Source organism: Mastigoproctus giganteus, chromosome 3 (assembly GCF_048544385.1).
Source record: "Mastigoproctus giganteus isolate SK-2022 chromosome 3, ASM4854438v1, whole genome shotgun sequence".
In the NCBI taxonomy this organism is placed as follows: domain Eukaryota; kingdom Metazoa; phylum Arthropoda; class Arachnida; order Uropygi; family Thelyphonidae; genus Mastigoproctus; species Mastigoproctus giganteus.
Window position 1 is genome coordinate 139,140,853 of NC_143577.1, and position 27,244 is coordinate 139,168,096.

At 38.8% G+C, this 27,244-nt stretch overlaps 1 protein-coding gene across 1 annotated transcript in view; it reads left to right on the plus strand.

The window, feature by feature from the left end:
* LOC150088287 (cubilin-like) overlaps positions 1-27,244 on the plus strand; it is a 1,623,406-nt gene that overhangs the window by 1,046,542 nt on the left and 549,620 nt on the right. The window contains exon 31 of the mRNA XM_090370104.1: positions 221-373. Coding sequence (XP_090226230.1) covers positions 221-373 — 153 coding nt within the window. The remainder of the gene's footprint in view (positions 1-220; positions 374-27,244) is intronic.

A 27,244-nucleotide genomic window follows, 5' to 3' on the forward strand; every position in this document is an offset into this window, starting at 1 on the left:
AATGATAGTTTTGATAGTGAATATCAAAAACAAATACTGTAAATTATTACAATATTTTGTGTTTCAGAAGAACATAAAAAAATATTCCTGTACAACACTGAGAATTTTTTTACAAATTAGGGTAGAAGAAAACTTTTTTCTTTTTTCTTAAATTGTATTTTTTTGTACTTTTTTTTTTTTTTTTTTAGTATTTAGTGTTAAATATGTTTTAATTTTTCAGATGAATTTTTATCTGGAAAAACTTTAGGAAGATATTGTGGTAATCAGTCTGATTCTGCGACTGTTCTGAGTCCGTATTCCCTCACTCATGTTGTTTATTATACGTCCAAATTAAATTCACCTGACAGATTTAGTGCATCATATAATATTCAAGGTAAGTAAAGCTGATTTTTTTTTCTTTTAATAAAATATTGATTGTGCAATTTTTAATTGATAATAAAGAAATATGTTTTTCAGAATTATACATACATTTAAATGAGAAGTTAGCCACTTATAAAACTACATTGATATGCAGATTAATTCAGATGTACTGTTTGATGGAAAATTAGTTAAGCATAACTGGCTTTTTTATACTGAAATTTGTGCTTCAATTTTTTTTTGAAACCTTCAAAGGCATCATTTAAGTACTGTTGTAACAGAAAATTGCCAGTAGGAAAATAATATTTTTCTAATTAATTGGCAGAAATGCCCAATAATGCAATTAACAGGCATTCCCTTATTCCCTTAAGGGAATGCCTGTTAATTGCAATTGTTAATTGTTAAATAACAATATTCCCTTAAGGAATATTTAAGGTCAGATATAATTCTAATTTTTATCATTATATTTTCCAACCCTTTTGTCTCTGGACCTCTTTCTAAAATCTTCTATAAATATCTGTTTTTCCTGTCAACGAAGAAAATATTCTTTGTTTCCTGTTAAAAAATATAGAATCCAATTCAAATTAGGGATTGCAGACCAATCTCTCTCTCTCTCTCTCTCTCTCTCTCTCTCTCTCTCTCTCTCTCTCTCTCTCTCTCTCTTCCCCTCTCCCCCCCATTCTCAGCTGGACTCAATTTATTTAAATATATCCTTAGCAGTTGATGCTGCTAGCTCTAAAACTATTATTCTTCTTGAGGAATAATACTTTTCGCTGGTTATTTATTAGCTTTCGTGCAAAATTCTGTTTTCAACAAAAATTAAGCCATTTCCACTGGTGTCCTTCAAGGTAATAATTTATTCACTCTGCCATTTTCTTTGATTCTACCAGTTTTAGTAATCTTTCCATTATCACTTAAATAATTGAGTTGAAAATATGAACTGATAACTCTTTTGACAGAAGCAGTGAGAAATAGTAACTTTATTAATGAATGTATACAAATAATCTGTAATTTCCTGCTTTTGTTTGGGCCAACTATTAGTATAGCTGTATAGTAGCTGCTTTACTAGCTTGTCATGCACCCAAAAAAAAAAAAAAAAGAAGAAGAAAAGTAGATAAGAAAATACAAATTATGCACTTCCTTCCTCACTCAGATAACAAATTCAAAGGTCAGCTATCCAGTTTACTTTTGAATTTTCCTGAACTACCTGTGAAAGCTACTTTTTCAGTAACTCACTGGTTAAAATAAAACTTCCTATAATTCTTCCCCGGTCATTTGAATTTATGGCCCTTAGTTCTGTATTTCTTTATAACAGTGAAAATTCTGCCTTAATTCATTGTACTAACCCCTCTCTGTACCTTATAAACCTCAATCAGGTCCCTTCTAAGGTGCCTGATTGCCAAGCTCTGTAGCCCACATAGTCTTTCCTCTTATGTTCACCCTTTTGTTGATCTCACCATGCGAGTTGCCCTTCTTTGGACCCTTTCAAGAAGTTCAAGGCACTTTTTCAGATGATGTCTCGATACCTAAATACAGTATTCCAAATGCAGTCTTACAAATTACCCTGTACGGTGGAATTATGAAATCTCTATCTCTTACAGGATATTGTTTGATAAATCATCAATAGGGTGCCATGGGCTTTCCTAACCACCTGCTTAGCCTACTCAGGAACCTTCATATCTGCCCTTATTGTAACTCCCAGATTCCCTTTTTTCTGTATCATTTTTGATTTGGCCTCACCAAGTGTATAGGTTATTTTGGGATTACTATTTTCCAAGTGTAAGAACTTACATTTTGCTGCCTTAAAGCATAGCTGCCACTTTTCTGGCCATTCTTAAAGCCTGTTCAAGTCATCATGAAGGAGTACTAATCATTACTGACTCTCCCCATCTTTACGTCCTCTGCATATATTGACATCACTCCTTTGGATTTTTGTTGATCTGTTTAATGAAAATCAGAAACAGTAGTGTTCCGAGAACCGATCCTTGGGGACCCCACTTCTGATGTTAAACCAACCTGAAGAATTTCCATTAATCACAAACCTCTGCATTTTGCTCTGCATCCAACATTCAATCCATCTTAGAATTTTTCGATTAATCCCAACTAACAAATGAATGAGAGAAATTACCTCAATAATTACTTGTAGAATGCTTCGATGTTAACACTCTCTATTTTCCAAATGAATTTTTTAAAAAGAATTTAAAAATACATAACTTAAATGTATTCTCACACCCAAAGAAAAATTGATGATCCAACATACTCACTATCAATGGTTTAAGAGTTCCAAACCTGACCCCAAAATATATCAAACTACCAACCAATACTTACAAGTTAAAAAAGACGTTAGTGTCATTAAAAATGAACAAATACGAATATAATATAACTAAGCCCTGTCAGCTTCAGGTAGTAGCTTAGTTATATTATATTCACATTCATTGGCAGCTTCAGGAAGTAGCTTAGTTGTATTATATTCATATTCATTCATTATTAATGATACTAATGACTTCTTTCACTCGTATTAGTTGGTGGTTTGATATATATATTTTGGGGTCATGTTTGGAGACCCTAAATCATTAATACTCAGTATGTTAAATCATTGATTTTTCTTCTGGTGCGAGAATATATTTAAGTTATATATATATATATGTATTTTTTATATATATATATATATATATATATAACATTTTGGAATTCAAAACATTCAGAACATTTTGGAATTCAAAAGTACATCACCAAGGGTGTCAAGACTAATACTCAAGATTTCTAAGAGGTACAAGCTAAAGATTATAATGATTTATGCACCAACATCGAGCCATGATGATGAAGAGGTTGAAGAAATGTACACTGAAATTGAGAGTCTTCTAGATGAGCAGAAAACCCACTACACTGTTATTATGGGGGACTTCAATGCTAAGGTTGGAAAAAGGCAAAACAGCGCAGAAAGAGGAACTATAGGAAATTTTGGAATTGGTGAAAGAAATAAAAGAAGAGACTTGTGGAATTTGCAGAATCTCAAGAAATGTCAGTAATGAACACTTTTTTCAAGAAAAGGGTGAACAGAAAGTGGACATGGAAGAGTCCGAATGGATTAACAACTAATGAAATCGACTTCATCCTCACTAACAGAAGATATATTGTGAATGATGTTACCGTCCTGAATAAGGTAAATGTTGGAAGTGATCACAGAATGGTAAGATGTACACTTGATATAGATGTAGGAAAGGAAAGGAAAAAACTGACTCGAGTAAATAATACAAAGGTCTTTGAAATAACAGAGGAGGAGAAAAAGCAGTATGTCCTGGAACTTAAGAACAAGTTTGAGCTTCTGCAGACTTCTCAGGACCAAGATATCAATGAGGAATATTACAACTTTCTGAAAGTGATAAAGCCCAAGAAACCTATAGGGAAACAGAAATCCAAAGAAGAAAAAATTAGTCAAGAAACACTTGTCATGATGAACCAAAGACGACAAATGAAGAGCAAGAAAAACACTGACAGGGAGAAAATTGAGTATACTGAGTTATGCAAAGCCATTAGAAAGAGACTCAGAGAGGACATAAGAAGATTTAACACAAGAAACGTAGAACAAGCATTAAGGGAAAACAAAGGATTTAAATCAGCAGCCATGAGCAGGAACACAGAAAGACAAATGATACTGAAACTGAAGAATAGCGACAGTGTACTTATAAACAGCAGAGAAGGCATAATTCAAATAGCAGAAGACTACTATAGAGAATTATACAAGGAGCGAGGGAATGATACCAGCAGTGGGGAAGATGGATTGCAAAGTAGCAACACATACGACATACCCGATATTCTTCCTGATGAGGTAGAACATGCATTGAAGAAAATGAAGAATCGGAAAGCCCCGGGGGAAGATGAAGTTACTGTAGAGTTGTTAAAATTGGGAGGAAGAGACATAACACAAAAACTGGCAAGGCTCTTCACAAAGTGCATTAGAAAAGGTGTGATGCCTATGCAGTGGAATAATGCAATCATAGTTTTGCTGCATAAGAAAGGAGATAAATCAGAAATTGCAAATTATAGACCAATTAGCTTGTTATCCCATATCTACAAGTTGTTCACAAGGGTCATTACTAACAGATTAGAAAGAATACTTGATGAGAATCAACCGAAAGAGCAAGCTGGCTTTAGGACAGGATTCTCAACTATGGATCACCTTCACGTAATATCACAGCTAATGGAGAAAGCAAATGAATATAAAACACCATTATGCCTGGCATTCGTGGATTATGAAAAGGCATTTGACTCCATACAGCATAAGGCAATGTTTCGGGCACTGGAAAGACAAGGCATAGATACTCCATATATTATGATTTTGAAGAAAATATATGAGAGTGCTACATCCTTTATTAGACTAGACAAAGACAGTAGCAAATTTAAAATCGAGAAAGGAGTTCGACAAGGAGACACAATATCTCCGAAGCTGTTTACTGCTGCCCTTGAGGAAGCTTTCAGAAGATTAGACCGGTCACAGAAAGGAGTCAATGTGAACGGAGAGTACCTAAACCATTTACGATTTGCAGATGACATTGTGGTCATAAGCCACGATCCCAAAGAATTAGAGGAAAATCTTAATCAGTTATGCACAGTTAGTAAGGATTTTGGACTAAAGATGAATATGGCTAAAACAAAAGTAATGATGAACAAGTATGCCACGGAAAGGGAAATAATGATTGAAGGAGCAGTAATTGAAAAGGTGGAGTCATATACTTATCTGGGACAAGTTATTAGCTGTAATAATGATAAATGGCTGGAAGTCAAGAGAAGAATAAATTTTGGATGAATAGCATTCGGGAAATATAGTCACATACTGAAGAGCAATATCCCAGTTTGTCTGAAACGTAAAATAATGAATCAATGTATACTCCCCACCATGACTTATGGAAGTGAAACTTGGGCACTCACCAAAAGAATGGAAGAGAAGCTAAGAACTACACAGCGAAGAATGGAACGAATTATATTGGGAATCAGACTGTTAGATTAGAAGAGAAACACATGGATTAGGCAGCAAACTCAAGTAAAGGACATTCTTATCAAAACTAAAGAACTAAAATGGTCTTGGGCAGGACACATAGCTCGAAGACAAGATGACAGATGGACTAAGAAAATAACAGAATGGTACCCAAGAGGAGCTAGAAGAAAACCTGGAAGACAAAGGCGGAGATGGATAGATGAAATTCATGAGTTTTTGAGTAGTAAATGGATGGCCAGTGCTCAAAACAGAAGGAACTGGAAAGTTGCCGGAGAGGCTTTCATCCTGCATTGGATTGAAAATGGCTGATGATGATGATGATGATGATATATATATATTTTTTTTAAATTCATTTGGAAAATAGTATCAACATCGAAACATTCTACAAGAAATTATTGAGGTAATTCCTCCCATTCATTTGTTAATTGATTATAATGTTGAACAGACTAAACTTTGCTGCTCTTATATTTATTAAATTAATCCCAACGTTTTCCAGTTTATACAGTAACCTCTCGTGAGGAACTGAGTCAATTGCTTTTGCTAAAATCCAGGTATGCTGAAATTGTTCCCTACATCTATTTCATGAGTAACTGTGTCCAAATAGCTTACCAGATTAGTTAAACATGACTTTCCGTTAACAAAATTTATTGTGTCTTTCAGAATGCCATGCCAGTCTAAATGTCCTTGGAGCTGCCTAGCCTCCAAACACTGCAATTTTCAGAACTTAAGCCTTTCTTGGTAAAAGCAACCCTTTGTTCCCTGGCTAATGTCATTGCCCTTCTCTGTACTCATTCCAGCAGCTCTACATCCTTCCTAAAAAAAATAACCCCAGGGGCTCACATCTGGTGAGTATGGGCTTGGTACACCCAGGGTCCTGAGCTGGATATCATCATTCTTCTCTTTCTTGGTGATTCCCTTCTACTTCTGACTCTCTCGAGGTAATTGAAATTTTTTTTTTTTTTTTTTTTTTTGGCTAGTGCAGTATAAGCCTCAGGCTTCCTTACACCATATAGCTAATAATAATAATAAAATGAGGCCTCCAGACCTGTATACAGTACTCAAGGTGTGGTCTGACTATTGCCTTATACAAAGGACTAGTTACCTCCTTATCCCTGCTAGCAAAATTTCTTTATATTATTGACAAGATCCCATGAGCTGCTCTGGAAAACTGTCTGCACTGCTCAGAAAACTTCATATCTGACTGCACAATTACCACCAGGTCTTTTTCATTCTCCACTACCCTAAGTGTTGTACCATCCAGTTGGTATGTCACTCTGGATTACTTCTACCCATTTGTCAATGTAAAAACTTCAGCTACCACCTCATCTGCCCAACTTTTCTAGATCCTGTTGTGAGGCATACTTCATTACTTTCATTAAAAACTTTGCCACCCTTCATATCATCTTCAGACATGGACATTAAGCCTGATATACCTTCATCTATATCATTGATAAATATAGAAAACATAAATGGGCCCAACACCAAACCCTGGAGGACTGTGCTAATATCATTAGTCCATGAAGTTTAGTGTCCATTGATTACCACTCTGTCTTTTCCCACTCACCCATCCCTTTTTCCTTAGCAGCAACGTCCTTGTAATGGCATACTGCTCAAATTTGTGCAGTGTTCCATGTGGAACAGTATCAAAAGGTTTCCTGAAATCCAAGTATCATCATCATCAGTCATTTTTAATCCACTGCATGATTGAGGCCTCTCCAGCAACTTTCCAGTTCCTTCTGTTTTGTGCAGTGGCTATCCATTTACTGCCCATGAACTCTTGAATTTCATCTCCTTTGTTGTCTTCCAGCTTTTCTTTAAGCTCTGTATATGCTGACGAGGCTACTAGAGACGGTCGTGTTCCAAGCCGCTAAGTGGATTTTTCTTATTTATTGATTTGAAATTATTGTTTTTCTAAAACTTTTGATTTAAATTTAGTAGTATAACATTATTTTGTGATTTTCTGATTAACTTGGTGTATTTTTTCTTACTCGGCCTTGTAATTGCATAAAAGTATTGGTAAAGGTTTCCAAGTGTTTCAACTCCGCTAGCGTTCATAATTTTCCCGCCATTGTGATACGATAGTTGTATGCCGTACTAGATAGCGTTAGTTGAACTTCGTTAGCAGTTAAATTGTACGTTTAAATAAATACATATAACGACTTAGATTACAAACGTAATATAATTAATAACATAACATAATTAATTATAATTAATTAATAAATTAATAGAATCATGACTCAGACCAGAGCAGCAAAGCAAAAGGCTCAAGCTAATGGAAGCGCTGTGGCTCAGAGCAGAACTGAGAGGGGCAGTTGTCCTCTGACTCACAGCCTTATAAAATGCACTGTTTGCTTGATGTTTGCAGAGCAATCGGGTACGGGACATGATACTGCCAAGGGGGATGTCTTTGTGTGTGCGCGATGCAAGGAGTGTATCGATATCAGGCAACAACTCGGCGTTCTTGTGGGCCTATATGAGAGTTTGAAGGACAGGGTGGATGCGCTCGAAGAAACTAAATTGAGGGGCCCATCAAGCTCTCAGCTGCCCACATCAACGCCAGAGCTTGCACTTGGGCATCGCGTGACACAGACAACCCCCAAGGCAGAATGCGCTGGTCCCGAAGGAACTAGTAGTTGTTGGTGACTCTATTGTCAGGGAAACGGGGAACATGCTTTGTAAAAAAGATAGGTGGAACAGGACCAGGGTATGTCTGCCAGGGGCAAAGGTTGATGAAGTTGTAGAGCGAATATCATCTTTTAAGGGCACAAAAGGTGATATAGTTGTACACGTTGGCACTAATAATATTAAGAGTAGGAGACCGGCAGAATTACTTAACAAGTACAGGTCACTGTTGAACAAAAGCCGAGAATTAGGGTTGAATTTGAAAGTGTCTGCAATTCTGCCCAGACACGATAGGAGGGAGTATATGATGAGAGCCTTGTCGATCAATTCGGCCCTGGAAAGATTGTGCAAGGCTCAAGGGGTAGAATTTTTTTCAGCCTGGACTGTACTTGTTAACAGGAGAGATTGCTTCTACAGGGATGGGATACACTTAAATAGAAAGGGTGCAAGAATATTTGCTGATGCTATCGAGGCAGTGTTAGGTGGGTCGGAAAACTGCTAGCTTGGGGGGAGACAAAGACCAATAGATTGACAGTAGCCACTGGCAGAGGTGAAAGAGATTCTTGCACTGCTTCTATTAGAATGAGCAGAAGCCTGAAAAACAAGATGCATGGTATTTCAGAGACTGCTGGGAGCCATTGCGGTACAAATAAACACATGGGTTGTGTTAGGGTAGCTAAGAATAGAAACAGGTGCAGGTATACTTGCGTGTACACCAATGCTAGGAGTTTAGTAAATAAATTTGATGAATTTGAGGTATTGCTCAAAACATCAAAGGCAGATATTGTTGGAATATCAGAGACGTGGTGTCACACAGATATAAGGGATGCAGAACTGGAATTTGGGGAGTACAACATCTACAGAAAGGATAGACAGGATAGGAAGGGGGGAGGGGTTATGCTATTAGTTAAGAAACACATAAAAACCAAGGAAGTGAAGCCAGTCGACATCGCTGGACAGTGCAGTGTAGAGTCAGTTTGGTGTGACATAAGCATTGGGAGATCAAAATTGAGAGTAGGAGTGTGCTATAGGCCTAATGACTCTGATGAGTATAATAAGGAACTGTACAGGGAAATAGAGTGGGCTAGTAAATCAGAGAGTTTTATAATGGGAGATTTTAATTTCCCAGATATTGACTGGAATTTGGGGGCTGGTTACTTACACACTAGCAGGGCTTTTGTGGATTTATTGGATGATTGTTTTCTACATCAGCATGTTCAGGAGGCAACTAGAGGGAGTAATACTCTTGATTTGATTATCAGCAGTTATTCTTCATGCATTAAGAATCTGCAGATAAATGAACCACTAGGTGGCAGTGATCACAGTGTGCTGAAGTGGGATTTACTGAAAGAGGTAACTACCATTAGGGGTAAAGGGAAGGGTTATTGCTTCCGTAAAGGCGACTACGATGGACTGAGACAGTATTTAAATTCTATACAGTGGGACCAACTGATGATGTTACCAACAGCAAATTCAAAATGGGAAGCATTCAAAGAACGTATCTTGGAAGCTACTAGGCTTTACATACCAACTAAGAAATATTGTTCAAGGTTTAGGCCAAAATGGATGTCAGATGAACTAATGAGGCATATGGCAGAGAAGAAAAATGCATGGGATACTTACAAATTAACACATGACACAGAAGCCTATGATAGATACAAGTTGATATGCAACCAAGTTACAAGGGAGGTTAGGCAGGCGAAGGCAGATTACGAGAAATCCTTGGCAAGGGATGCAAAGAAAAACAGCAAAGAGTTCTTTACTTATGTAAACTCTAGAAGGAAGGGGATGAATCAGATTGGTCCACTTGATATTGATGGGTCAACTGTTGATGATCCTGCTCAGGTAGCTAACAAACTAAATGAATATTTTGCATCGACATTCACACATGAGGAGTTATTCAGCAAGGGGAATGCCAGAGGTGTATTCAACTCTAGCAGTAAGCTACAGAATCTTGAAATAACTGGGAGTAAAGTGGAGGAGAAACTGTTGAAGATAAACACAAGAAAGGCACCCGGGGTGGATGGGATCTATCCAGTTATATTAAAGGAGGCAGCAATGGAAGTAAGCAAACCCTTAGCCATAATTATGAGAGCTTCCTTGGACTCAGGGGAGGTACCCGTAGACTGGAAATGTGCAAATGTGACCCCAATTCACAAAGGAGGATCAAAGGCTGACACAAGTAACTATAGACCTGTGAGCTTAACTTCTGTTCCAGGAAAATTAATGGAGGCACTGGTTAAAGAAGCACTGCAGGATCATTTAGACAAGACGTCAGTTATAGCTCAGACACAGCATGGTTTTGTTAAGGGGAAGTCTTGCCTGACCAACTTGATTGGATACTATGATGCAGTCACAAAAGAACTGGATGCAGGGAATAACTTTGATATTATATACTTGGATCTTAGAAAGGCTTTTGATACTGTTGCACATGGAAGACTGCTACACAAATTGGAGCAGTGTGACATTGGAGGCAAATTGCTGCTATGGATAAAGGGGTGGTTGAGTGGGAGAAGACAGAGAGTGGTAATCAATGGACATTGCTCATCGTGGACTAATGTTATTAGTGGAGTCCCTCAGGGCTCAGTGTTGGGTCCATTATTGTTTTCTGTATTTATAAATGATATTGATGATGGTATATCAAGCTTAATGTCCAAGTTTGCAGATGATACAAAGGTTGGCAGGGTTGTCAAGGACACTACTGACACTACACTGCTGCAACAGGATCTGGAAAGGTTGAGCAGATGGGCTGAGAGGTGGCAAATGAAGTTTAACATTGACAAATGTAAAGTACTACACATGGGAAACAGCAACCCCAGAGCAACGTATCAACTCTGTGGTACTACACTGACAGTGGTAGAGAATGAAAGGGACCTGGGGGTGATTGTGCAGGCAGATATGAAGTTCTCTGAGCAGTGCAGACGGGCTGCAAGTGTAGCTCATGGAGTATTGTCAGTGATATACAGGAATTTTTCCAGCAGGGATAAGGAGGTGATTATTCCATTGTACAAGGCAATGGTCAGGCCACACCTAGAGTACTGTATACAGGTCTGGAGGCCTCATTTCAAGAAGGATGTAGAGCTGCTGGAACGAGTACAGAGAAGGGCAACAAGATTAGTGAATGGAACAAAGGGGTGCTCTTACGAAGAAAGGCTTAAGTTTTGCAAATTACAGTGTCTGGAGACTAGGCACCAGCGAGGTGATCTGATAGAGGTGTTTAAAGCCTTGAATGGTTTAAGCATGCTCAATGCTGATGGGATTCATCCTCTAGCTCAGAAAAATCACCTGAGAGGGCATAAATTCAAATTGAGGAAAGACAGATGTAGGATAGACGTGCGGAAATTTGCCTTTAGCCAGCGGGTGGTTGGTTGGTGGAACAGACTGCCATCCCTTGTGGTGGAGATTGATAGCCTAAATAAGTTTAAGGCTCAGCTGGACAGGTATTTTGAACGAACAGAGGGGTGAAGTGGAAGTGGGTTTTTTTTTTTTTTTTGGCTGATGCTGCATAAGCTTGCTTTCTTGCATCAAATGCCTCTACTAATGCTAATGCTAATATCCTCTTTTTGGATACCATTTTATTATTTTCTTAGTCCATCTGTCATTACATCTTTGAGCTATGTATCCTGCCAAGTCCATTTCAGTTCTTTAATTTTGATAAGAATATCCTTTACTTTGGTTTTCTGTCAAATCTATGTAAATCTTTCTCTTCTTATCCAACAGTCTGATTCCTAATATAATTCATTCCATTCTTCAATATGGTGTTTTCAGCTTCTCTTCTTGGGCACTTATCATTGGCCCAAGTGATTGTGACTAAGCGATTTCTCTGTGCTTTAAGTGTGATTTCCAAAAAGCTATAGTTCTTTTATATTCCTCTCGTTAAGAAATATATTCATTTAATAACAGCTCTTGTTATTAAATACAAAAGTACTTGTATAGGGCAAGAAAGGAAAGCCACCTTTCTTTTCTGATAGTTATATTACTAACCCATACTACTTTATGCTTAGTCACACCAGGCACTGCTTCTGCCTCCCCACGGCAGGGCCAGTAACCTGGGTGGAAAAAAACAAACCCCCCCAGAGCCAAAAGGAACCATCATGTATATAAGCAATTATCTACCTTTAGAGCCCTCAAGCTCAAGGTCAGAATTCCTGACATCGACCATGACTTCAATTGTCCGAAGTGACTCTGGACAGAAAATCAGAATAAGGGCGTGCCAGCATTTCTTATAATGCACTCATTATCTCTGCAACCTGTTGCCTTTTCTAATACAGAAATGTTTAGAATTGGTTTGGGGATCTCCTAAAATGGTTAAACCTCTCCAATCTGGAGATCTAATTCTGAGGCAGTTCATTCAGAGAAGCTGTTAAAATTAACAGTATTCCAGTGTCCGTTACACCTCATAACACTCTCATAGTGTAAGTCCCATTCGCTGATAATGCCTCAAAAGGCGGCGCCTCCGTAGCCAGGTGGGAAGGAGCAGCAGTGCGTAGCACACGTTTCTTGATTAGACCGGGGTTCGAGCCCGTCACCACCAACTACGGATAATTCGGAAAGGTCAGAGAATGACCACCGCATATCCCGGAGCAATATGGCCTTAGCTGCTAATGCTCCTAAACACCAAACAACAACAAGCCTCAAAAGGCATTATCAGCGAATGGGACTTACACTATCTGTCTCTGAAGAAGAGATAATACAAGAGCTCAGGGCATAAAGTGACTCATGCACGGAGAATAATGACCGAAAAAAGATGGCAACCTACTACCAACCAGGTCCATCATTTTGCCATTTAGTACTCCGACTCTTCAATCTTCTGTTAAAGCAGGTTATTTAAACTGCAAGATTCGCCCCTAAATACAAAATCCCATTCACTGCTTTAAGTGCCAGAAGTATGGCCATTCTCAGATGGCATGCTGAGGTGATGCAGTGTGTCCTATTTGTGGCTCTAAGGAGCATCCCCAAAGAGACTGTACAGCTTCCACGCCTATTTGCCCCAACTGTAAAGGTAGCCATCCTGCATTTTCTAAAGCATGTGACCTTTGGAAAACAGGCAAAAAAATCCAGGAATATAAAGTGGAGCATAAAGTCACATACCTTGAAGCAAGGAAGCAAATACTATTAACCATGCCTAGCTGATCATATGCATCGGTCACTAAAAACAGCCGGTTAGCTGTAACTCAAACAGAGGTCTCCATAGAACCAAACATTTCCTTTGCCACCTTGGCCAAAACTGTGCTAATGTGCAATAAGAAATCTACAGTCAATTAAACTAGTAACATGCCAATCAGTATCTCAACTGATGCTATCTCAACCTTGCCTGAAACAACAAAATCTGTTAGTGTTGAAAACCAAAAGAAAGTGAATCCGCACTATAGCAAAATGGACAGGGCTGCGCCAGGCCACATGGCCACCCTGCTGCAAACTTCTTATTGCCGCCCATATCCACCCCCCAGCCATTTTTCTTATATCAATGTTTTTTTTGGGAATTTAAAAAAAATATATTTCCAAAATAATATATAATTTTATTTTTTAAACACAAAACATACAGTGGTTTCCAGTTATTTGAGCCACTGGTTAATCGGGGCAGCCGTTTAGTTGGGGCAATTCTTAAAAAACAGAACTCAATCGAGAAAATAGCCAGGGTTTACTTCGCTTAATTGGGACAACATGCCGTTTATTCGGGGCAGCAGACCACAGCACTGGAGATTACCCTATGATTGTCTCCGACCATACCACGTGGTTCGGTTGGATTTCTGGAGGTCACAACCATAAAACAATAAAAACAATTAGCAGTCACCTGTTTATTGGGCTTTTCTGTTAGTGCAATCTATCATAAACGGATAGTAAACTCAATCTTATTGAATTTGCGATAATACCAACAGCTGGAATTCTGTGGGTTATTATGGTGAAATCTTCAACATATGAAAAAATAAATTTTCAGAATCTTCTCTTCATTCCAATTTTTAAAGCTTCGTAACTTGTTACTCTCTTCTCACTTGTGTGTATCGTGTTACCTGCAATTTGTGTGCATGTTCTTTGTTATTGATTACTTATCTTTTAACTTTTTTAAATTTTAACCCACAAATGTCACTGAACAGAAATGTCAACTAATTAGTATGTACATATTACAGGACGTATTAATTATTCTGATTATCACGTATCATTTATTTGTTTAATTAGCAAAGTAGTAGTAGTGGCATGTGATGCAATAAAGCAAGTGTATGAGCTTATGCAGCATCAGCCGAAAAAAAAAAAAAAAAAATTACCAAACAATCCCCATTAAATATTTGTCCAGTTCATCCTTAAATTTATTTAACCTATCAACTTCCACAACAACAGATGGAAGTTTGTTCCATCTGTTGTTTAACCACCCACTGGCTAAAGGCAAATTTCCGCACATCTATTCTACATCTGTCTTTCCTCAATTTCAATTTATGCCCCCTTAGGTTCGTAATCTGAAAAAGTGGAAGAATCCCATTAGAATTCAGCATGTTCAACCCATTCAAGGCCTTATACACCTCAATCTGATTACCTCGCAGGTGCCTAGTCTCCAGCTTCTGCAGTTTGCAGAACTTAAGCCTCTCCTGGTAAGAGGATCTCTTCATTCCCCTCACCAATTTCGTTGACCTTCTCTGTACACGCTCAAGCAAATCTACATCTTTCCTGTAAATTGAGGCCTCCAGACCTGCATGCAGTACTCAAGGCATGGCCTGTCCATCCATTGCCTTATACAGAGGGACAATCACCTCCTTTTCCCTGCTAACAAAGTTCCTGTATATCATTGACGACACCCCATAACCTGCCCTGGCAGCCTGTCTACATTGCTCAGAAAACTTCATATCTGACTACACAATTACTCCCAGGTCTTTTTCATTTTCTACCTCCTTAAGTGTAGTACCACACAATTGGTACGTTTCCCTGGGGTTATTTCTATCCATATGCAGTACTTTGCATTTTTCAATGTTAAACTTCAGTTGTCACTTCTCAGCCCATCTGCCCAAATTTTCTAGACCCTGTTGCAGTAACACACTGCCATTACTGTCATTAACAACCCTTCCAACCTTTGTATCATCTTCAAACTTCGATACTAAGCCTGATATACTTTCATCAATATCATTGATAAATATACGAAACAACAGTGGACCCAACACAGAACCCTGTGGGTCTCCACTAATAACATTAGTCCACGAAGAGCAGCAACCATTGATTACCACCCTCTGTCTTCTCCCACTCAGCCATCCTTTTATCCATTGTAGCAACTTACCCTTAATACCATTCTGCTCCAATTTGTGCAGTAGTCTTCCATGCGCAACAGTGTCAAAAGCTTACCTGAAATCTAAGTATATGATATCAGAATTATTTTTTGCATCCAGTTCCTTTGTAACCACATCACAATAACCAATCAAATTTGTCAGACAAGACTTTCCCTTAACAAACCCATGCTGTTTCTGTATTATTGCTGCAGTCATGTCTAGATGATCCTGCAATGCATCTTTAACCAGTGACTCCATTATTTTACCTGGAACAGAAGTTAAACTAACTGGTCTGTAATTACTCGTGTCACCCTTTGATCCCCCTTTGTGAATTGGGGACACATTTGCACATCTCCAGTCCGTGGGGGACCTCCCCTGAGTCCAAGGATGCTCTCATAATTATGGCTAAGGGTTTGCTTAGTTGCTTTGGTGCCTCCTTTAATATAACTGGATAGATCCCATCCACCGCAGGTGCCTTTCTTATGTTTAATTTCAACAATTTCTCCTACACTTTGGTCTCAGTTATTACAAAATCATTAAGCACCCTGTTACAATTTGATAATCTTGTGGAATTTTCAAACCTTAATAACTCCTCATGTGTGAATGTAGATGCAAAAACTCATTCAGTTTGTTTGCCATCTGAGCAGGATCATCAACAGTCGAACCACTGATATCAAGTGGACCAATCAGATTCATCCCCTTCCTTTTAGAGTTTATATAAGTAAAGAAGTCCTTGCTGTTTTTCTTAGCATCCTTTGCCAAAGATTTCTCGTAATCTGCATTCGCCTGCCTAACCTCCTTTGTGACTTGATTACAGACTAGCTTATATATATCATAGTCTTCTGTGTTGCTTGATAATTTATATGCATCCCATGCATTTTGCCATAAGTCTCATTAAAATTTAACATTTGACAACGATTTAGGCCTAAACCTAAATGGGCAAATTGTAATAAAGGGTTAATTTGTGCTTATTATATCTTTACTTTTATAGCCTGTGGATAATATTCCTCCTATTTTCGCTAATTAGAATTGCTGTTTAATAGAATTAAAATTCAAAAACGTGATCACAATGACCGGCGCTTACTGCACATTGTATAGTGAACGGTACTTTACTATGGTGAGCCCATTGTAATGTGATTTGATTGTACAGTGAACCAATTGTAAAGCCAGGGACCATTGTATTTTTAACTTTTTTTACGTGAAACTTCGGATAATTGGGGCAGCCTCTTAATCCGGCCAAAATGCACTAGTCCCGATGTGTTCCAAATAACCGGAATCGACTATATAAATAAAAGAAAATGAAATAACGAAAATACATTAATTTGCTTTGGCTGCAGATAATAAAAGTTTCAGACAAAGATTTGAAACTTTGTTTTTAACATTGTCCACCATTTAGTACTACTATAAAAGAAATTATAAAGTTCCTGTATAATTACAAAAAATCAATTGTCTCAAAAGATATTTTTTCCACATCATTCATTACTAAATTCAAAGTATGTGCAGCGCAAGGTGCGAAAAGGCTCACAGGTTTATAACTAGAATTTTTTCTTGAGGGCCATTATGTTTTCCTTTCATATTGGCCCCATTGTAGCCTTGCCCATGCATATTTTGAGTGTTAATGTTATATTTTTCCAAAATTTCTGAAATTAATGTTGTTAGCCACTACCAGTTATACTTTCAGTTTCACAGAAACCTACCTAAAAAATGTTCCCTAATTTCAATTTTTTTGTGTTTCATCATTATAAATTACAAATCTTAAAATAATTGTCTCTTGTTCCTGATGACAGGCATCAGGTGCACAATCTAAAACAAAATAATAATATTTAGGCGCCTGTAACTTATTTAATTGGACATCGAAAAAGGAAGAAGAGGGATAATAGCGTCACTTTATGAATAAATTCATTGACTATAGATATAATAACTACTGGTATGAATCTAATGAATAATATATATCCGTTTATATACACAGACGACCTCTGAAAACCAGACAAAAACCAGTTGTAATCAGCCTTCTGCACTAAGTGGGGCTCTGCTGTAGTCACCTTTCCTCTTCAAGAACATCTTGTAAGATGCATGATGACTCTTCCTATGAGTAAAGCCGGCCCCTTTCAAAATTGGAAATGTGGTAGGCAATGGCATACCACCACATTCTCTGATGCCACTGATACCATAACAAAACCAACTCTGCAACTAGGTGAAAGGATGGGATCAGTAAACTTTTGGGCATAACTTTTTGCAATTCCGCTCATATAACATATGATCGATGCAGTTGGACGGTTTTGTTGGTGGCCACAACAGCTCCTCAGGGAAATATATGACTGGATGAAGAAGAACTTATTTAAAATTTTTGCCCTTATACTATTTCCTATTATATTTAAAATATCATTTTGAATTTGTCTCCTAAATAATGCGGCATGTGAAGTTTATCAATCTGAATATGTTGGATGTGTTCGGATAAAGTGGAATTAAATTTGGCAATCATTGGTATTAATTGCAAAAAGTTTCCATTATTGTTATCAAATAATTTTGAATTAGTCAAATTTAAGCAAACTTTTGTTTTGCCAAATATTGCAAGCAAAGAACAATTCTCTTTAATACTGATTGCCATCTTATTTTTTCTTGATTTATCAGACTTGATGATGTGCATCTACTATATTTTGTAATTCTAACTTTTTACGCAAATTAGTTTATTTGTTAGTGCATTCGGCATGCATATGGCTTTTTTCATGAATATTCAACTGTCTTGATAAATGTTGCCAATCTTTGAATCCACCTTTTACAAGTGGAACTGAAACAGTACTATTTAAAAATAATCTACAATAATAATAAAAGACAGAATTTTTAAAAATCGAATGCAGTAACCAATCACACAGAAGTGATTTTTATTTTTAATGAAAAATTCAATCACGAGAGGTATTAGAACCTGTATTACTTAGTACTGTGCTTGGGTTGGAGGTTGAAAAGATGAAAGAAGATATTTGTTGACATTAGACTTGAACTTCTGTAGACTATAATTTTCAGGAAATACATAGGAAGGAAGGTTGTTCCAGAAAATGGCAGTTGAATGAATAAACAAGGAAGATGAAAAGTTGATTCTGTGAGGTTGAAGTTGGACAGTAAATGAATGGATATTGGCTGGTGGCAGCACATGTTCGGATTGAAAGAGAGAGAGAGAGAGAGAGAGAGAGAGAGCGGGAATTATAGAAGCCAATTCAGAAGAACAGTGACCATGGAAGTATCTGTAGAAAAGGCATGTAGCAGAAACAGTATGTCTATGAGACATCGACTGGAGAGACTCTGTTAGAGAGGAGTCGTTAATTAACCCAACTGCCCCCTTCTGAATGGAATCAAGAAGCCCCTGAGAGAGGTTTTGGGTGCATCGCCCCAGATGTGGGAACAATATTCTATGGTAGGGCAGATTTGCAATTTGTACAGAGTGAACAGCTGTTTGGAAGAAAAGTAACGCCAAGGGCGAAAGAAAAAACCAAAAAAAAGAAATATTTGTAATATGCTTGTGTCCCCAAAAGCGATATATCATTTTGCCTAGAAATCAGAGGGTACCAAAGATAAGCATAGAAGCAAAAGAATCCTTTTATAAGATATAAGACAAGACTGAGTTTTAGAAGGATTGAAATCAACTAAGTTGTCTTTGCTCAATTGGAGAATTACCTGGAGATCGGCATTTAAGGAATTGGTAATGGATATTCGAGAAGTTGAAGCTGATTGAGCAGGGCAAGGTTTCTCAAAATGGAAAGTGGAATGCAATGTGCTATTATCAGTAAAACTATGGATAGGATTTCCAGTCAATGGAAGAAAGTCATTAATATACAACAGGAAAAGAGTGGGGGAAAGAATTGAACTATGGGGGACACCAGCATTAGTGGAGAAAGTAGAAGACAGAGAACCATCTACCATCACCCTTAGTGAGCGATCAGAGAGAAAACTGAATAACCCATTACAAAAAACAGTTGAAGCTTTATGCCAAAAATGATCGAAAGCCTTTGAAACGTCAAGAGTAACTGCTTGAGTTTCACTGAACTTTTCCATTGAAATTATCCATAAATGGTCAGACTATCACCACTGGATCGACATTGACGGAATCCATACTGGCGATCGTTGATCAGACGGAAGGTTTCTAGGTAGTTTAAGATTTGTCAGTTAATTGATTTCTACATTATTTTAGAAAGAGTAGAAGTAATTGCAATGGGACAATAATTGGATGGGAGGGATTTGCCACCCTTTTTTAGGAACTGGCTGGATATGAGCAAATTTGCTATTATATACTTGGATCTTAGAAAGGCTTTTGATACTGTTGCACATGGAAGACTGCTACACAAATTGGAGCAGTGTGACATTGGAGGCAAATTGCTGCTATGGATAAAGGGGTGGTTGAGGGGGAGAAGACAGAGAGTGGTAATCAATGGACACTGCTCATCGTGGACTAATGTTATTAGTGGAGTCCCTCAGGGCTCAGTGTTGGGTCCATTATTGTTTTCTGTATATATAAATGATATTGATGATGGTATATCAAGCTTAATGTCCAAGTTTGCAGACGATACAAAGGTTGGCAGGGTTGTTAAGGACACTACTTACAGTATGCTGCTGCAACAGGATCTGGAAAGGTTGAGCAGATGGGTTGAGAGGTGGCAAATGAAGTTTAACATTGACAAATGTAAAGTACTACACATGGGAAACAGCAACCCCAGAGCAACGTATCAACTCTGTGGTACTACACTGACAGTGGTAGAGAATGAAAGGGACTTGGGGGTGGTTGTGCAGGCAGATATGAAGTTCTCTAAGCAGTGCAGACGGGCCTCAAGAGTAGCTCATGGAGTATTGTCAATGATATACAGGAATTTTTCCAGCAGGGATAAGGAGGTGATTATTCCCTTGTATAAGGCAATGGTCAGGCCACACCTAGAGTACTGTATACAGGTCTGGAGGCCTCATTTCAAGAAGGATGTAGAGCTGCTGGAACGAGTACAGAGAAGGGCAACAAGATTAGTGAATGGAACAAAGGGGTGCTCTTACGAAGAAAGGCTTAAGTTTTGCAAATTACATTGTCTGGAGCCTAGGCACCAGCGAGGTGATCTGATAGAGGTATATAAAGCCTTGAATGGTTTGAGCATGCTCAATGCTGATAGGATTCTTCCTCTAGCTCAGAATAATCACCTGAGAGGACATAAATTCAAATTGAGGAAAGACAGATGTAGGATAGACTTGCGGAAATTTGCCTTTAGCCAGCGGGTGGTTGGTTGATGGAACAGACTTCCATCCCTTGTCATGGAGGTTGATAGCCTAAATAAGTTTAAGGCTCAGCTGGACAGGTATTTTGAACGAACAGAGGGGTGAAGTGGAAGTGGGTTTTTTTTTTTTTTTTTTTTTTGGCTGATGCTGCATAAGCTTGCTTTCTTGCATCAAATGCCTCTACTAATGCTAATGCTAATTTCCAAGCAGAAGGAAAACATCTTTGGAATAAGAAAGTGAAAAAAGGCAGCAAAGAACAGGAGTAAGTTCAGGTGCAGAGGTTTTGAGAACAAGTGTAGAAATACCATCAGGACCTGGAGCTTTCTTAGCATCAACATTTGTCAAAATCCTTTTGATGGAAGACCACAGGAGGCATTGAATGGAATGTGCTAGGCATTGGGAGGTGTCTTACCAAGATCATTAATACACGAGTTGGAAAAAAAATTTGGATGCTAGCAAGTCAGCTTTATCCTTGGCTGAATTATCAACAGAACCATCTGGTTTAGCCAGAGGTGGGAACAGAGATGGGCAAAAGTCGCGGCCAATTGCTTTGGCAAGAGACCAAAATGCTCGGCTACCATTAGGGCAAGAATCAAGTTTTTACCTCTTATCCTGTTCAAAATCTAGTTTGGACTGATTAATAACTGCTTTACAGTTTTTGCGAGCTTTGGTGTAGGTAGAAAATGAAACTGAAGAATTGGAAACATGCCAATTACGATATGCAACGTTCTTCAATTGAACAACCTTAACACATTTATTGGAAAACCAAGGTTTAGATAAAGGACGAGATTTTAAAGTGGATTATGAAATAAAGGATTCCATTCCTACAAGAATAATTTCACTGACATGATCTGAGCAAACGTTGACATCAGAAGTTTTGAAACAATAATCTGACCAAGGAAAAGAAGAAAAAAAATGAACATACTCAGAATGATTTCTTCAACATCATGGAGTGCAGATAGGTACACATTACTTCATTTGTATAGAGCCCTAATCAGATCTCGCCTTGATTATGGTGCATCAGTGTATAATCCTTCTAGGGAGAGCATGCTAGCAATGCTTGCCCCTCTTCAACATTCTGCCCTGAGGATAGCTGTAGGTGCTTATAGAACTTTGCCAATTTAATGCCTTTACATCAAAGCTCATGAACTTTCCCTAAGCCTCAGGAGAAAGATGTTACCTTTCAACTATGCAACTAAAGTCCCAAGTCTACCTACCCATCCCATCAGATTGACAATTAATGACCCTCTGTTCATAATGTACTTTAGAAATAAACCCAGGGCAGTTCAGCCTACTGTTCTCAGATTTCAGACATTAATACAAACTGAGTAATTCCTAATCTACTGAAAGAATAGTTTGCTGTCTAGGAGAATACTTAAATATTTGAGCTGTGGCATCAATTTTAATTTGGGGTGGTCTACGCAGGTCAAGTGAGTCTTTAGGAAGAATGTATGAGATTTTTGAAGGTGATATCTTGAGAAAGTTCTTTGCTGCCCAGGTTCGAAGCAGTTGAACGGCATGGTTGGCCAGTATCTCAAGCTGAGCTCTTGAGTTTGCTTCCACTGTAAGGATGACATCAGCCGCAAAAGCGGACAATGTCATCCTTACAGTGGAAGCAAACAGTGGAAGAAACAATGTTCCAGAGCAATGGACCCAGCACAGTCCCCTGCGGACAGCCGCTGTAGATCTGTTTTACTATCTTCTTGTACAAGGTATTGAGCTCGACCTTTCTCTGTGATAAGTAATCTTTTATGGTGTTGAATAGATTTATTGGCACTCTGGCCTCCCTTAGCTTGCCCAGGACACTCGGCCACCAAAGTGAGTCAAATGCCCCAGCAAAGTCAATAGAGATCAGGAGGAAATATTTCCTGCTGCATTCCCTCGCTTCATTGAGCAGGTTTTTCAATGAATCTATCGTGGAGGAAACCTGGTTTGAACCCATATTGGTTCACCACTGGTAGTTCTGCTGCTTCATAGTGCTGGGAAATTCTTTTATGCAGTAATCTTTCATACAGTCACTGGTAAAGAAAAGTAAAGTGTAAAGTGTGTTTGAAGTCAAACAGCACCAGGGGTTTCCCTCATCTCCACGTAGTTTACTTTGTTGTGTGATACAGTATGCTGTAAAGGCAGAGATTTAATAGTGTATGGATATTGTAGTGTGTAATGTCATGTACCGTTTTTTTTTTCTGGCCATTTAGCTGCCAGGCCTCTGCTGAGGCCCGACGTTGCCCACACTTCACCCTTTCAAGGCAGACCACAAACACCAATATTTTAAAGAAGTACTCGGGCAGGTCCTGCCACCTAGTTTCCTGAGATTTCAGTTGCTAGGACCTGAAAAAAAATTGAGAGGTGATCGCGTGGTGGTAGCGCTAGAACTGTGAGGCCAAAAATTGTGGGCTAATCTAATTTGGCTATAATTAAATTTAGCATTAGCATTAGCATTAGCATTAGTAGAGGCATTTGATGCAAGAAAGCAAGCTTATGCAGCATCAGCCAAAAAAAAAAAAAAAAAACCCACTTCCACTTCACCCCTCTGTTCGTTCCAAATACCTGTCCAGCTGAGCCTTAAATTTATTTAGGCTATCAACCTCCACCACAAGGGATGGAAGTCTGTTCCACCAACCAACCACCCGCTGGCTAAAGGAAAATTTCCTCACGTCTATCCTACATCTGTCTTTCCTCAATTTGAATTTATGCCCTCTCAGGTGATTTTTCTGAGCTAGAGGAAGAATCCCATCAGCATTGAGCATGCTTAAACCATTCAAGGCTTTATACACCTCTATCAGATCACCTCGCTGGTGCCTAGTCTCCAGACACTGTCATTTGCAAAATTTAAGCCTTTCTTCGTAAGAGCACCCCTTTGTTCCATTCACTAATCTTGTTGCCCTTCTCTGTACTCGTTCCAGCAGCTCTACATCCTTCTTGAAATGAGGCCTCCAGACCTGCATACAGTACTCTAGGTGTGGCCTGACCATTGCCTTATACAATTGAATAATCACCTCCTTACCCCTGCTGGAAAAATTCCTGTATATCATTGACAATACTCCATGAACTACTCTTGCAGCCCGTCTGCACTGCTCAGAGAACTTCATATCTGCCTGCACAACCACCCCCAAGTCCCTTTCATTCTCTACCACTGTCAGTGTAGTACCACAGAGTTGATACGTTGCTCTGGGCTTGCTGTTTCCCATGTGTAGTACTTTACATTTGTCAATGTTAAACTTCATTTGCCACCTCTCAGCCCATCTGCTCAACCTTTCCAGATCCTGTTGCAGCAGCATAGTGTCAGTAGTGTCCTTGACAACCCTGCCAACCTTTGTATTATCTGCAAACTTGGACATTAAGCTTGATATACCATCATCAATATCATTTATAAATACAGAAAACAATAATGGACCCAACACTGAGCTCTGAGGGACTCCACTAATAACATTAGTCCACGATGAGCAGTGTCCATTGATTACCACTCTCTGTCTTCTCCCCCTCAACCACCCCTTTATCCATAGCAGCAATTTGCCTCCAATGTCATACTGCTCCAATTTGTGTAGCAGTCTTCCATGTGCAACAGTATCAAAAGCCTTTCTAAGATCCAAGTATATAATATCAAAGTTATTCCCTGCATCCAGTTCCTTTGTGACTGCATCATAATATCCAATCAAGTTGGTCAGGCAAGACTTCCCCTTAACAAAACCATGCTGTGTCTGAGCTATAACTGAAGTCTTGTCTAAATGATCCTGCAGTGCTTCTTTAACCAGTGCCTCCATTAATTTTCCTGGAACAGAAATTAAGCTCACAGGTCTATAATTACTTGTGTCAGCCTTTGATCCTTCTTTGTGAATTGGGGTCACATTTGCACATTTCCAGTCTATGGGTACCTCCCCTGAGTCCAAGGAAGCTCTCATAATTATGGCTAGGGGTTTGCTTACTTCCTTTGCTACCTCCTATAATATAACTGGATAGATCCCATCCACCCCTGGTGCCTTTCTTGTGTTTATCTTCAACAGTTTCTCCTCCACTTTACTCCCAGTTATTTCAAGATTCTGTAGCTTACTGGTAGAGTTGAATACACCTCTGGCATTCCCCTTGCTGAATAACTCCTCATGTGTGAATGTCGATGCAAAATATTCATTTAGTTTGTTAGCTACCTGAGCAGGATCATCAACAGTTGACCCATCAATATCAAGTGGACCAATCTGATTCATCCCCTTCCTTCTAGAGTTAACATAAGTAAAGAACTCTTTGCTGTTTTTCTTTGCATCCCTTGCCACGGATTTCTCGTAATCTGCCTTTGCCTGCCTAACCTCCTTTGTAACTTGGTTGCATATCAACTTGTATCTATCATAGGCTTCTGTGTCATATGTTAATTTGTAAGTATCCCATGCATTTTTCTTCTCTGCCATATGCCTCATTAGTTCATCTGACATCCATTTTGGCCTAAACCTTGAACAATATTTCTTAATTGGTATGTAAAGCCTAGTAGCTTCCAAGAAAAGTTCTTTGAATGCTTCCCATTTTGAATTTGCTGTTGGTAACATCATCAGTTGGTCCCACTGTATAGAATTTAAATACTGTCTCAGTCCATCGTAGTCGCCTTTACGGAAGCAATAACCCTTCCCTTTACCACTAATGGTAGTTACCTATTTGAGTAAATCCCACTTCAGCACACTGTGATCACTGCCACCTAGTGGTTCGTTTAACTGCAAATTCTTCATGCATGAAGAATCATTGCTGATAATCAAATCAAGAGTATTACTCCCTCTAGTTGCCTCCCGAACATGCTGATGTAGAAAACAATCATCCAATAAATCCACAAAAGCCCTGCTAGTGTGTGAGTAACCAGCCCCCAAATTCCAGTCAATATCTGGGAAATTAAAATCTCCCATTATAAGACTCTCTGATTTACTGGCCCACTCTATTTCCCTGTACAGTTCCTTATTATACTCATCAGAGTCATTAGGCCTATAGCACACTCCTACTCTCAATTTTGATCTCCCAATGCTTATGTCACACCAAACTGACTCGACACTGCACTGTCCAGCGATATCGACTGGCTTCACTTCCTTGGATTTTATGTGGTTCTTAACTAATAGCATAACCCCTCCTCCCTTCCTATCCTGTCTATTCTTTCTGTACACATTGTACTCCCCAAATTGTAGTTCCGCATTCCTTATATCTGTGTGACACCACGTCTCTGATATTCCAACAATATCTGCCTTTGATGTTTTGAGCAATACCTCAAATTCATCAAATTTATTTACTAAACTCCTAGCATTGGTGTACACGCAAGTATACCTGCACCTGTTTCTATTCTTAGCTACCCTAACACAACCCATGTGTTTACTTGTACCGCAATGGCTCCCAGCAGTCTCTAAAATACCATGCATCTTGTTTTCCAGGCTTCTGCTCATTCTAATAGAAGCAGTGCAAGAATCTCTTTCACCTCTGCCAGTGGCTACTGTCAATCTATTGGTCTTTGTCTCCCCCCAAGCTAGCAGTTTTCCGACCCACCTAACACTGCCTCGATAGCATCAGCAAATATTCTTGCACCCTTTCTATTTACGTGTATCCCATCCCTGTAGAAGCAATCTCTCCTGTTAACAAGTACAGTCCAGGCTGAAAAAAATTCTACCCCTTGAGCCTTGCACAATCTTTCCAGGGCCGAATTGATCGACAAGGCTCTCATCATATACTCCCTCCTATCGTGTCTGGGCAGAATTGCAGACACTTTCAAAGTCAACCCTAATTCTCGGCTTTTGTTCAACAGTGACCTGTACTTGTTAAGTAATTCTGCCGGTCTCCTACTCTTAATATTATTAGTGCCAACGTGTACAACTATATCACCTTTTGTGCCCTTAAAAGATGATATTCGCTCTACAACGTCATCAACCTTTGCCCCTGGCAGACATACCCTGGTCCTGTTCCACCTATCTTTTTTACAAAGCATGTTCCCCGTTTCCCTGACAATAGAGTCACCAACAACTACTAGTTCCTTCGGGACCAGCGCATTCTGCCTTGGGGGTTGCCTCTGTGTCACGCGATGCCCAAGTGCAAGCTCTGGCGTTGATGTGGGCAGCTGAGAGCTTGATGGGCCCCTCAATTTAGTTTCTTCGAGGGCATCCACCCTGTCCTTCAAGCTCTCATATAGGCCCACAAGAACGCCGAGTTGTTGCTTGATATCGATACACTCCTTGCATCGCGCACACACAAAGACATCCCCCTTGGCAGTATCATGTCCCGTACCCGATTGCTCTGCAAACATCAAGCAAACAGTGCATTTTATAAGGCTGTGAGTCAGAGGACAACTGCCCCTCTCAGTTCTGCTCTGAGCCACATCACTTCCATTAGCTTGAGCCTTTTGCTTTGCCGCTCTGGTCTGAGTCATGATTCTATTAATTTATTAATTAATTATAATTAATTATGTTAAATATAATTAATTATATTACGTTTGTAATCTAAGTCGTTATATGTATTTATTTAAACGTACAATTTAACTGCTAACGAAGTTCAACTAACGCTATCTAGTACGGTATATAACTATCGTATCACAAAGGCGGGAAAATTACGAACGGTACCGGAGTTGAAACACGTGGAAACCTTTACTGATACTTTTATGCAATTACAAGGCCGAGTAAAGAATAAATACACCAAATTAATCAGAAAATCACAAAATAATGTTATGCTACTAAATTTAAATCAAAAGTTTTAGAAAAACAATAATTTCAAATCAATAAATAAGAAAAATCCACTTAGCTGCTTTGAACACGACCATCTC